Source organism: Phascolarctos cinereus, unplaced genomic scaffold (assembly GCF_003287225.1).
Source record: "Phascolarctos cinereus isolate Bilbo 61053 unplaced genomic scaffold, phaCin_HiC Scaffold_5;HRSCAF=322, whole genome shotgun sequence".
Taxonomy (NCBI): Eukaryota; Metazoa; Chordata; class Mammalia; order Diprotodontia; family Phascolarctidae; genus Phascolarctos; species Phascolarctos cinereus.
Window position 1 is genome coordinate 407,012,185 of NW_027555958.1, and position 14,080 is coordinate 407,026,264.

Here is a 14,080-nt window from a genome sequence, read left to right on the forward strand (position 1 = left end):
ATTGTCTTAACGCAAGGCATACTTTTGTATAGGAGTTACTGTTTCAGTGGTACATATGTGAGGATATCAGTGGCTACACAAATCTAATCTTAACTATTTTATGTGGCAGTTGAATAGACAAGTCAGGATTTATAGGCAAATTTCATTGTCGAAAGTCAGTTTGGTGTCATAATTACAAATATTTATTTTCTGACTTTTTTGCCTACTTCTAGGAAAAACCTCATCTTCACATTATTTCAAAGGAAAAAGTCTTTTTACTCAAATTAGAATTTCAAAATGTTAGCATCCTCATGTGAACTGAGATCTAAATTTCATGTGAAATCTAACACTAAATTGTAATTTTTTTTGTAGCGGAAGTGTCGTTAACATTTTTGAGGCTTCAGTCTAATTCAGATTTGTGGATCTCATTCATAAGAAGGCAGCATGTTATAGAGCAGCAGCTTTGGAGACAAAAGTACTAGCTCTTCACTTACAACCCATGTGACTTGGGGCAAGTCGCTTTGCCTCTGTCAGTTTTCTCATTTATAAAAATTGATGGAATTAGTTTAGATAGTCACTAAGGCCTTTTTCATTTTCATATTCTGTGATTCCACAATTTCTCAAAGATTTGACATGTGAAATTATGTATGTTGATGATAGAAATATTACCTTTACCAATTTGTCAGTGACTTGTTTAAGTTGGTAAGAAAGGTTTTGCAGTGTGGTGTGTAGTAGAAAGATGTCAGGGCTAGGAGTCAAGCAGCTTAGGTCTTGACTTTCCTGGCTTTGCCATAACTAGCCCTGTAATATTGGGGAAGTCATTGAAGCTCTCAGTCTCATTGTCCCCATCTGTATAAATGAGAGGGGGATGTGCTTACTTATCTCTTTTATCCTTTCCAGCTGTGGCATTCTCTGACTCTAAGCATGTCTATCTCATAAAGAGATTTAGTGTTATTGCTGGAAAGCCTTGGGTTAACCCAGGAATTATTTTATCAAGGTATGCTGCACTGTAATTATCAAAAAGACTTTTAGTTTGGGCCTTATTAACACTGGGTATTACCAGTCATGCAATGCAAAATATTTATCTTAATGGTGACTTACTTGTACTAGTATTTCTTGAGAGTTGTAGTAGATCATAGTGTAAACCCCAGTATCATTTATCAATGTATTTGTTATTCTTTTGGGCACAGAGGAAACCACATTTTCTGTTGGGGTTGACAACTTCTTTATTGTTAGTTGTAAACTTTGTAGTTAAAAAAAAAAAAGACAAATGATCGTAGATCAAAGCTGAGATTTTTTGCATAGATCCAAAAAAGACATGTTGGTTTTAGAATATGTGGTGACATTGTCTTTAATTCCAACCTTCATATTTAGGTGAAACAAAGACTTGGTAGCTGAGCTTTAAAGGAAGCTAGGGACTCTTGTGAGGCAAAGGTAAGAAGGCAGAGCATTCTAGACATGTGGGGTCATTTGTGTGAAAGCATGTAGACTGAAGGTGGAATGTCATGTATGGGGTGCAGCCAATAGGCTAATTTGACTGAATGAGGGCATAAAAAAGAATAAAATTCAACCAGATTGGAAAGGTATGGTGGAAGCCATATTGGGAAGATTTGAATCCCTAGCTGAGGGATTCAAAGGCAATAGGGAGCCATCGAAGAATTCTGAGAAGGGGAACAAATATGTACAAAGAAAAAATATTTTAGTGTTTTAGGTGGGTAGACCTTGCCTGTGGGTGAATGGTATATTAACTTTGTTCCATAGAAAATCACCCCAAGCCTCACTCTGGAGAGGAGAGATACTAAGTCTTTGTAAAATGGCTCCAAGGGCTGGCTACATAAAGTTGATTTAACAGTAAAGTGACTTATGCTCCCACAATTAGCACACAGGTTTGGATATTCTTGGTGGTGAAAGTCATACTTTAACGTGGTTTCAGCATATATTTTATTTGTGAAAGTTGTCCAGATAGCAAGATGTGATAATTTTTAAACTTCTTAACCAATTTCCCTCTTTTTAAGGAATTGCTTTTTCCATATATTTATAAAGCAGTAGATCTTTGTTACTTTGAAAGGCAAGTAGGCTTCTTCTATTGGTGAAAAAAATTGTGAATGACCTAAATATCAGACAACAATTTTTCATTTGAGCTAATAAATTTTTCTTTTTTTGGCCCCCTTTTTATATCCTGTTTCCGCATAGGAAATGAAGGATCAGATGTCGAGTTCGTCAGTTCAGGCATTAGCTGAAAGAAAAAATAGACAGGTAAGAAAAAGATGATATATTGTATCCAAAAATAGCCCAAGGTAGGTGAAATTTAGGTATTCTAAGTCAGTACTTGCTGACTTAATGCAGCTTTTAATGTTTTCTGAGAGTAGATGAATGTGTGTAAACTAATAATGCAATAACTCCTAGAATTCACTGAAAGTTTTACTATCAGACTTCTCCCTTGTATTTTGCTATTAAAAATTTTGTGAGGTTTTGATATACTTGTGTTAAATGAAATGGTCTTCCCCATTAAGCACTATAATGAAATAGGCATTTTGTACTTCTCATCCACTCCTTGGAAAAGTGGGGGGATTGAAAATTCAGGCAACATGTTAGTTTGCTGAACTGTTCCCCAAGCCCCCCAACACACACACATACATACACTTTTTGTTGTAACAGAACCACAAACACATCTCCTTTTTTTTGTTGTAACATGTAACACGTGTATACACACACTTTCTACCCCACTTGCTAGGTGGGATGGCTGGTGTGAGGTGGGTGAGGTAGGGTAGCAAATTCTTAAATGAAGAAGATGAAAAAGCAAAAAATATTAATACAAATGAAAAGTTAAACTAAAGTGAGTGTTTTGGTATATAGAAGGTAGAACCTTTTTCTAGCTCCAACAAGAATATGGTACCCTTTCATATTCTTTCAGTATATGACAGGTGTACTTTGGGGTTAATTTTTTGGGGAAGGATTATATTCGGTTACTGCTATCCCATTTATTATACTATATTTATTTCTGTCAATTTTAGGTAATACTTTATTTTGCCTAGGACCAGGAACTACAAATATTAGTGAAAAGATATCGTTTGATTTAAATGACTTACCTTAAATCTGTCATAAAAGATTATTTCAAAGTAAAATAGTCCTTTTGGCAGCTTCTTGATTCTCAAAAGGGTTATTTGAGTCAAATTGGCTCATTAGTCCAGTTTATGTAATAGAGTTAGATATTAAATCCTTGCAGAATTGTAACTTATAGGTTACTTGTACTGTAGTTCATAGGAACTTGTAGGTTCCTTTTATTTTTGAAAAAGCTAATATTATACCTTAGTGAGAGGAGATGTTAACCTTTTCAGAACAGTCATTTAAAATTTTGATTTCATTCATATGTTTTGCAGTCTAAAAATCTATTTTTCAAGATAGTTATTATTTTTCCTCTCTACCTTTACATGCTGCAATTTTTCCCTTGAACTCTGGAGCAGCTCTTGAAGCCAGTGAATAGCCATAACGAGGCTATTTTTGGAGTTCCTCTTTCATTTTGTTTTTCATTTCAGTCTCATTTTAGAGGAAGTTGAATAACAATACCTGAAACAGTTGTGATGATGGTAGGCCACGTATATATCCTCATAATTTTATTTGATTTAAGTTTTGCCTTAATTCAGTAACTTGGTATTTGTTGTTTCAGTCTTGGTATTTGTTAAAGGAGTCACCATTAGCTTTTAGAGCAATAGGGAAAAATCTGAATCTTCACCATTGTACAAGGTTGTATTTTCTTTAGCTCATCTCTGAGCCATCCTTAGCTTGTAGCTCCGTAGTCTTACTTCAGGGAATTGAAAAAGAATAACATTACATATTTTTAAAAAGATAAACTGTTTCTCCATGTTTTTGAGACCTGATCAGTGTAGGACTATATTTTACCTGATAATGTATATTTGTTACAAGCATTTTGTTTTTCTTTTCCTTTTTCAATGGGGGGGGGGTGAGGAGAGAAAATCAACTATTGTTAAATAGTTGATAAATAAAATTAATTTGGAAAGTATTAATTTAAAAAGATAAACTGTCCCTAGAAAACAAAAGGTAAATAAAATGGTGTGTATGTAGGTTCCTTTCTTAGCATTCATTGACAATTTAAGGCATCTGGTCCTCATTTTCTGTCAACTTTGAGAGAAAATTTAAGGCCAAGGTTGGTTCTAAAAATATTGGGAATATTTAATCCTTGCCCTGTCATCAGTGTGCTTTTCTTCTACCTTCTCTCTCTTTTTCTATTTTCATCCTCACCCTTCAAGTGGCCATAACCCAAGGGCTCTTCCCTGGCTTTGGTACCCCTTTCAGGCCTGCCTTACCATGGATCTATTTTTTTCATTCTATTTCCTATAAAAATTTGTCCTGAGAGCTGTCACATTCATATAATCTGACAAATTAATTCACACTGAAGAATTAATTATTAATAATGATTAAATACCCCTTCCAAGTGATGTCATGAAAAAACTAAAATGAATCCCAGAAGACCCCTGTCATCAGAGAGCATGAGTCTCCCACCCACCAGGGGCTCAACAGTCCTCTCTGCAATCCCTGTCTCCTCCTTCTCACCCCAAGCCATGTGGAAGCTGGCTCCGAAGCACTATAGACCTTCAACTGCTTCTAATCAGACTTTTTATGTTAAAAGTTCCTTAAATCCTAGTAAAAGGAATTATTTGGAAAGAAATGGGCAGTGTGAATTAAAGATGGGAGTATTGATGCCTTTTAAGTCCAAACCTGTCCCTGAGATCCTAGAATAGTATAACACTCAGTAACCCAAGAAAACAGCAACAGGACCAGCACAGGCCATCCCTCCAGAAGTGTGCCAGAGCTCAGCCCTAACATCAAATCTAGAGTCAAGAATGGGCAAACACAAAAAGGAACCTGCCATGATGAGCTGTTGTTGGTGGCAGGGGTGCTCAAGGCACAGACGCAGAAGAGAATGACTCCAAACATCTACTGGCAGTGCCTCAGAGAAAAACATACCTTGGCCACGAAGACATAGTAGAATTCTTGGAAGAGATGAAGCAAGAGTTAAAAGAGAGAGAGATAGTTTTTACAAATGGAATGAAAGTTTTTTGGGAAAAAAATTGAGAAGAAAGAGAGATATGGATGAGAGAATTGGAAAGAGAATTAACAGTAACAAGAGTTTCCAAACCTTTTCCAGGCAGCAAACTCCCTGAAAATTCAGATGGGCCAAATAGAAGCCTATGATTTCATGAAGGATCAAGAAATATTAAAACTGAATCAAAAAGCTAAGAAAATGTAGTGTCTCTAATAGCAAAACAAATGACCTGGAAAATGGGTCAAGGGAAAAAAATTTAAGAATCACTAGACTATATGAAGGCAGTTAGGAGGGCAGTGGGTAGAGTATCTGACCTGGAATCAGGAAGACTCCTCTTCCTGAGTTCAAATATGGCCTCAGATGCTAATCTGTGACCCTGGGCAAGTCCCTAACCCTGTTTGTCTCAGTTTCCTCATCTGTAAAATGAGCTGGAGAAAGAAATGGGAAATCACTCCAGTATCTTTGCCAAGAAAACCCCAGAGTCATGAAGGGTCAGACATGACTAAAAAACAACTGAACAACAACAAAGACTACATGAACTCCAGGCCATCTTATTTCAAGAAATCTTAAAAGAAAACTTCCCATATCTCTTAGAACCAGAAGGTGAAATGGAAACAGAAAGAATCTGCCAGTTACCTCCTACAAGAAACCCCCAAATGAAAACTCCTGGGAACATCACAGCCAAAATCCAGAGCTTCCAGGTCAAAGCCAGAATGGAAGAATTCAAGGACCAAAGAGCCAGAATGAGAGTCACACATAATTTAGCAGCTACCACTGGAAAGCAGCAAATTTGGAATGCAGCATTCCGGAAGGTAAAGAATATGGGCAGCTGAGAGTGACTTAACCAGCAAAACTGAGTGTCATATTAAATGGGGTGGGAAATGGCTCTTTAATGAAATAGGAAACTTCCAAGGATTCCTGATGGAAAGACCACTGCTTCAGAAAAACTTTGAAATTCAGACAGCACTGAAGAAAAGCATTAAAAAAGAACATGCTAATGAACAATGATAAAGGACTAATCAAGGATAAACTAGTTACATTCAGATATGGGGAGATGATCTACGTACCCCTCTGAACCCTTGCATCGTTAGGGTTCGTAGAAGGAATTAGCTTGGAAGTGGTTCCGTTGTGTCTTGATGATCTTAAGAAAAGAACAGAAACAGAGGAGAAGAGGAATATGCTAGGGGAAAAGGGAAGAAGGGAAAGGAAGAATAGAGAAAATTAGCTCATATAGTTAGGGGTGCGTAAGTAGTTATCTATACAAACAGGGAGAGGGTTGAGGGGAGTGGCTGACACTTGAACCTCACTCTCACCTGAAGAGGTCAGAAGAAGGAAGAACACACACACACACACACACACACACACACACACACACACACACACACACACACGACTACAAAGATTATTTCACATAGCAGGCAGAGAGCAGGAAAGAGGAAGAAGTGGGGAGGGAGAATTAGAGTAATTAGGAAAGAATTAGCTCTAAGCAAAACAAACTAAGGATGTACAAAAATATTTATAACTTTCGTTTTGGGGGGGGCACAGTATGGAAATCAGAAGGAGTGCATGTAAATTGGAGAGTAGATGAACAAGTTATAGTGTACAAATGAACTCTTAGTGGAATGTCCAACCAGGATTTCAGAAGACTTATGATGGAACAGTTGCCTACGTCCTGATATAGAAGTGAAAGACTCAAAATGCAGAATGCAACAGATAATTTTTGGGCATGACCATTGTGGAAATTTGTTTTGAATGATTCTGCATGTTTGTAAAGGGTTTTCTTTTTCTTGTGTTCTCAGTTAGGGGAAGGGAAAGGAGGTGGAAACTATGCTGATTAAACAAGTAAAAAAAATTGTGAAAAAAATTCTTATATTGGCAGCAGGCCTGTTGCAGAAGAGAGCTGAAAATATTTCATTCAGAATGATTTCTAGAGCACCATGACACTTTAACAACTTGGAGACATACAAATTTTCTGTTCTGTTCTGAATCCTCTTGTTTTTGTTTGCCTAGGCACTGCTAGGAGAAAGTGGTGGTCAGAGTTGGAGCTCTGGAGCAGATAAGTATGGCCGTCTTGATCGAGAGCTGCAACGTGCTAATGCCCACTTCATTGAGGAGCAGCAGGCCCAGCAACAGGTATGTGGCCAGAGAGCCTCCAGATTAATTGAGAAAAGGGAAGAATGAGGGACAGCAAAATCCCACTTAGCTTCCTCTAGTTAATAGCCACCATGTTGGCCATCTTGGTGGCACGTGAACCTCTGACTAGCTCTTTTCCTGTGGTCCATGGCACTGTTTTCTTGATGTATAATTGTAGTTAAAGGGTGTAAAGCCGCTTTTAGTGTGCTCCTCTGTTTCAGAGGACTGGGATTGCTTATAGCTCTTTTGAAAAGCAGGCCAGACATCCAGAAATAAGAGACAAGGCTGTGCATTTAAAAAGAAAACCTCCTTCATAACCCCCACTCAGCTACTCGGCTGTTTGTTCATTTAGACAAAGGCACTCTTAGAAAAATTGAGTTCTTGTTTCTGTATTGAAAAGCTATCCATTGGTACCATTGTGTATTCAAATGATAGATCCTTTAAGGGGGTGGGGAGAGAGGGAAGAGAAAAGGAATAGAAGGAAAGCTCAGCTCACCATATGCATCTTGCTTTTTTCAGTGCAGTTGCACACTTAGAAAAAATTGATTGCTAGTAAGTCAGGTTTGGATTACACTTACATTTGAAAGATTATTTCTTAATTTGTGTTTTATGCACACATGAGTTATGGGGCTTTATTAGTTGCTATTCATGAGTTGGCTTAACCAGTTTAGGTACTTGATTTACTATTGATAGCCATTAAACTGATAAAAGACAAATATGGAAAGATTATGGTTTTAAAATGGAAAAAAAAGTTAGACTAGTAGCCAGGGGTGTCATTGCAACTTGTAAGTGTTGTGGAACCAATAGTTTGTCCATGGAGAAAAAGGGAAATGCTTTGTTTGCCCTTGTGACCACACACAGCTGCTAGAATCTGGCATTTGCTCTGCAATATTCCCCCCATTCTGGCATTGATTAAGTACATTCTTCGAACAAGGGGCCACCTCTTCCCCAAAGCCCCTGTTATTTATCGATCCTTCACATTGTCCTCCTGGGTAATATTTAAACTCTGCAGCTAGACTCATAACTTGCTTCAGCCCATTGATGAAGGTCTTTTTCATTGAGGCCCTGCTGATTTGTACTCACATAGGGATAAGCAGGTGATACTGGTAGCTTAACAATCCATTCCTGGGGAAGAGAGATTTGAGCCCCCCTGATCTTTGATCTTTGCTTCTGAACTTCATCCATCTGAGGTTGGCAGAGCAGATAGCAGCTGCTAGAGGGCTGGGCTCGGGACCAGGTGAGGTAGGTTGTAATTGGCTTAACTGTTCCTTTGGCCCTAGTTGATCGTGGAACAGCAGGACGAGCAGTTGGAGCTGGTCTCTGGCAGCATTGGGGTGCTGAAGAACATGTCACAGTGCATTGGTGGGGAGCTGGAGGAACAGGCAGTGTGAGTATTGAGAAATAATCCCACTGTAGGGAAAAAAGGTTGGCTGAGGAGAGAAGCCATTCTCCAGTGACACAGGTAAGCAGTAAGAGATGCTTTGTTTACATTAAATCTTTTGCTTGGGAATAGCTGTTGCTAAAATGGAGCTAATGGAAAACTTAAAACATTCAACAGCCAATAAATGTTCATCTAATTTCAGCATTTAAAAAAAATACCATTAGAAAAAATAGTTGATCCTTCCTAATATGCATACATAGATACAGAGTTGGAGGGGACCTCCCAGATGATCTGGTCCAACCCCTTCATTTTAGAAATGATGAGACTGAGGCACCAGCCAGAAACCCCTTCAGTGAGATTGTCTCCTGCATTCAGCAGGCGTCTGTGAAGCTCCTACTGTCCACTGGGCAGAGTGTGCTAGGTGCCACAAACATGAAAGCAAGGGTGAAGCAGTCCTTGTCCTCAGAGAGTCTGCATGCTGTTAAAAACAACGTGAACCATGAGAGTAAATTCAGAATATGTCCAGAGTAATTTCTGAGGGAGGCAAGTGGGATGGGGAAAGCGTTAGCAATTGCCAGGAAAGGTCTCGTGATGGAAGTGATACTTGAGCTGACCTTTGGTGAAAGTGAGAGAGTCTTTAAATTTAAGATGAAAAGAGAGTGCCTTCCAGTCAGGGGGGCATTAGGTGAAAAGGTGTGATGATGGGAGATGGAATGTTATATGTGAGAAACACTGAGTAAATAAAAAGCAGTGTGTAAGGGGGGGGAGGGGAAAGGAGCTGTATTGCCAAAGCCATTACATGTCAGAGGAATTTGTATTTTATCATAGAGGCAATTAAAAGCCATTGGAGCTTCTTGAGCAAGGGAGAGGCAGTCTCAGAACTGAGCTTTAGGAATATCTCCCTTTCTTCCTCTTTTTCCCCCTCTCCATCTCTTGCAACCAGCTCTTCCCTTCATTAACATAGCAACCACTTTAGTTCAGACTCTCCTCACTTCTCACTTGAACCCTTGTAATAGTCTGTTCTCTCAGACACCAAGTACCGGGTTTCTTTTATTGATATGTTTCTTTGTACATCACCTAATTTTTTCCTCCCTTCTTCCGGAAAACCATTCTGTATAACAAGGAATTTTTTTTAAGAAAGAGAGGGAGAAGATCTGCAAAATTGATCAGCACATCAGAAAACTCTGATAATATTTTCAATGTTCCCCATCTGGGGATTTTCCCGCATTTGCAAAGAAGTTGAGGAAAGTGCCTTCTTATAGCTTTTCTTTGGGGCTATGCTTGTTCTTTGTGATTCCGTAATAGTCTCTTTCATTTGCCTTAGTTCTTGTTAGTTCCATTTAAATTGTAGTCATTGTGTATGTTGTTTTCTTAGTTCTGCTTTGGTTCATGTAAGTCCTTCCATATTTCCGTGCTTCTCTGTATTCATAGTCATCATTTCTTAAGTACAGTGATGTTCCATCTGCATTCATGTACCACAGTGTTTTCCCCAGTTGATGGGCACCTTCTTTGTTTCCAGTTCTTTGGTACTACAAAAAGTACTGCTATGAATATTTTGATATACCTGGGGACTTTCTTCTTATCAATGAGCTCCTTGGAATATATGCCTAGTAGTGGAATGACTGGGATAAAGGGTGTGGCCTGGAGTTGCCAGTGATCTCTTAATTGCCAAATTGAACGACTTTTTCTCAACCATCATTCTTCTTGACCTTTCCTACAGCCTTTGATACTGTTGATCACCCTCTTTTCCTTGATACTGTCTTCTCTCTAGGTTTTCACAACACTGTTCTCTCCTAGTTCTTCTCCAACCTGGTCTGACCATTCCTTCTGAGTCTCCTTTAGTAGATCTTTATCCAGGTTGTGTCTGCCATCTTTGGATGTCTCCCAAAGCTCTAACCTGGTCCCTTTCTCTTTTCCCTGCTTTTTTTTTTACTTTTAAAAATTCTTAATGTTTTATTTTTCCCCAATTACACGTAAAAACAATTTTTAACATTCATTTTGGGGGCAGCTAGGTGGTGCAGTGGATAGAGCACCGGCCCTGGATTCAGGAGGACCTGAGTTCAAATCCGGCCTCAGACACATAACACTTACTAGCTGTGTGACCTTGGGCAAGTCACTTAACCCCATTGCCTAGAACAACAACAAAAAAAAACAAAACGAAAAACAACATTCATTTTTAAAATTTTGAGTTCCAAATTCTCTCTTCCTCCTTCCCCACTCCCGTCATTGAGAAGGCAAGTAATTCAGTATAGATTATATGTGTATATATGTGTAGTCATGCAAAACATATTTCCACATTAGTCATGTTGTAAAAGAAACACAGACCAAAAAAAACTCAAGAAAAAGAAGGTTGAAAAAAGTATGCTTCAACCTGTGTCTAGACACTATCAGTTCTTTCTCAGGGGATGGATAGTATTTTTCATCATAAGTCCTTCAGAATTGTCTTGTATCATAGTCCTGTTGAGAATAGCTAAGTCATCTTACAATATTGCTATTACTTTGTATGCAGTACATTTAACTTTACATCAGCCCATGTAAGTCTTTCTAGGTTTTTCTGAGAGCATCCTGCTTATCATTTCTTATAGCAAAATAGCATTCCATCACAATCACATAGCATAATTTGTTCAACCACTCCCCAGCTGATGGGCATCCACCCAGTTTCCAACTCCTTGCCACCAGAAAGGAGCTGCTATAAATATTTCTGCATGTTCAGGTCCTTTTCTCCTTTGTTTTTTAATCTCTTTTTGGATATAGACCTAGTAGTGGCACTGCTAGGTCAAAGGGCATGCATGGTTTTACAGCCCCTTTGGGCATAGCTCCAAATTGCTCCACAAAATGTTGAATCAGTTCACAACTCCCCCAATAGTGTATTAATGTCTCATTTTCCCCACATTTGTCATTCTCCTTTCCTATCCTGTTAGCCAATCCTATTAGCCAGGTAGTGCCTCAGAATTGTTTTGATTTGTATCCCTCCAATCAGTAGCAATTTAGAGCACCTTCTCATATGGCTATGGATTGCTTTGATTACTTCATCTGAAAACTATTTATATCTCTTGATCATTTATTCTATTTTTATAAATTAAACTCAGTTCTCTATATATTTGAGAAATGAGGTCTTTACTAGAGAAATTTGCTTCAAAATTTTTTCACAGTTGCAATTGCTAAATGTATTTACCTCCATCCTCTCCTCCCCACCATATATTCTATTCTCTCTCTCCTTTTACCTTGTCCATCCTCAGAAATATTTTGTGTCTGACTTCCACCTTTCCCCATCTACCTTCCATTCTGTCACCCCCTTCCCTCTCTTTTATCCTCTTCCAGTCCTACCTTCCTGTAGGGCAAGATAGATTTCTATATCCATTTGAGTGTGTATATTATTCCCTCTTTTTGCCAGTTCTGATGAGAGTAAGGTTCATTAACTCCCCCACAACTCCCCCACCTTCCCCTCCACTGTAAATCTTTTTCTTGCCTCTTTTATGTGAGATAATTTAACCCATTCTACCCCTCCCTACCTTTCCCTTTCTCCCAGTGAATTCCTCTTTCTCCCCCCTTAATTTAATTTTTTTAGATATCATCCCTTCATATTCAACTCACATCTGTGCCCTCTGTCTATATATATACTCCTAACTACTTTAATAACAAGAAAGTGTTACAAGTATCATCTTCCCATGTAGGAATGTAAACAGTTTAACCTTATTAAGTCCCTTATGATTTCCCTTTCCTGTTTACCTCTTTATGCTTCTCTTGAGTCTTGTATTTGAAAGTCATTTTTCCTCTGAAGATTATACTCAATTTTGCTGAGTAGGTGATTCTTAGTTGTAATCCTAACTCTTTTGCCCTCTGGAATATCATATTCCAAGCCCTCCAGTTCTTTGGTGTAGAAGCTGCTAAATCTTGTGTCATCCTGTGACAGCTTCATGGTACTTGAATTGTTTCTTTCTGGCTGCTTGTAATATTCTCACTTTGATGTGACCTGGGAGCTCTGGAATTTGGCTATAATATTCCTGGGGGTTTTCATCTTGGGATCTCTTTCAGGAGGTGATCGGTGGATTCTTTCAATTTCTTTTTTACCTCTGGTTCTAGAATATCAGGGCAATTTTCCTTGATAATTTCTTGAAAGATGATATCTAGGCTCTTTTTTTGATCATGGCTTTTAGGTAGTCCAATAATTTTTAAATTATCTCTCCTGGATCTATTTTCCAGGTCAGTTGTTTTTCCAGTGAGATATTTCACGTTGTCTTCTATTTTTTCCCGTTCTTTTGGCTTTGTTTTATTGTTTCTTGATTTCTTATAAAGTCATTACCTTCCATTTGTTCAATTCTAATTTTGAAGGAATTATTTTCTTCAGTACCTCCTTTTCCATTTGTCCAATTCTACTTTTTAAGGAGTTTTTTTTTCTTTAGTGAATTTTTGTGCCTCTTTTTCAGTTTGGCCAGTTCTGCTTTTCAAGGCATTCTTCTCCTCATTGACTTTTTTGAGCCATTTGGCCTATTCTGTTTTTTAAGTTGTTATTTCAGTATTTTTTTTGTTTCTCCTTTACCAAGCTGTTTTTTTCCCCATGATTTTTCTTGCCTCACTCTCATTTCTCTTCCCAGTTTTTCTTCTACCTCTCTTACTTGGTTTTCAAAATCCTTTTTGAGCCCTTCCAGGGCCTGAGACCAATTTATATTTTTCTTGGAGGCTTTGTATGTTGGAGCTTTGACTTAGTTTTCTTCTGAGTGTGTGTTTTGATTTTCTTCTTTTTTTTCCTTTGTTTTTGTGTTTTGGTTTTCCTTGTCATCATAGTAACTTTCTGTGGTCCATATTTTCTTCTATTGTTTGCTCATTTTCCAGTCTATTTCTTGACTTAACTCTTTGTTAAAGTGGAGCTCTATGGCACACTGTATCAAGTGTCAGGGGTTTTGAGCAGCTGTTTTCAGAGTTACTTCTAGGGACCTGTAAGTTTTCAGTTTTTCCAAGGTGCTGTGATCTAAGGAGAGGTGTGTTTAGTACTTTCTTGGCTTGTGCTGTGGTCTGTAAATGACCACAAGGGTCCCTGCTCCACTTTAGCCACAAGCTCTGGTGTGCTAGTGCTCCTCCTTTCCCTAGGATTATAATCCACCCAAGCCTTCAACTCAGATCTGAGTATGGGCAAAACAACAGAGGACTGCCCCCATGCCGGCAAAGAGACACCCCTGTAATCTCCTTCTGATCAGTTGTTCAACTCCTTTACTATTTGTGGTCCAAGAGCTCCAGAAGCAGACACTGCTACTGCTGATTCATTGGCTTCCAAGACCTGCTCCTGGTTTGCTGGGGCCCAGTCTGTGTTGGCACAGCCTATTCTGGACTGTGCTTCATTCTCCCCTCGCCGTGCAGCAGACCTTTCCTGCCAACCTTCTAAGTTGTCTTTGGCTGGAAAATTATTTCATTCTGTCCTTTTATGGGTTCTGCTGCTCCAGAAATTGTTTTGTGGCATTATTTGAAGATGTCCAAAGGGGTTTTGGGGAGAATTCCGGCAACTCACTGCCTTTTCTCCGCCATCT

The 14,080-nt window shown here is 38.6% G+C and overlaps 1 protein-coding gene across 1 annotated transcript in view; it reads left to right on the forward strand.

Annotated features, from left to right (window-relative positions):
• The window catches only part of STX6 (syntaxin 6), a 57,653-nt gene that overhangs the window by 26,360 nt on the left and 17,213 nt on the right, over positions 1–14,080 (forward strand). Inside the window, exons 4-6 of the mRNA XM_020984353.2 lie at positions 2,173–2,235; positions 7,055–7,177; positions 8,458–8,564. Coding sequence (XP_020840012.1) covers positions 2,173–2,235; positions 7,055–7,177; positions 8,458–8,564 — 293 coding nt within the window. The remainder of the gene's footprint in view (positions 1–2,172; positions 2,236–7,054; positions 7,178–8,457; positions 8,565–14,080) is intronic.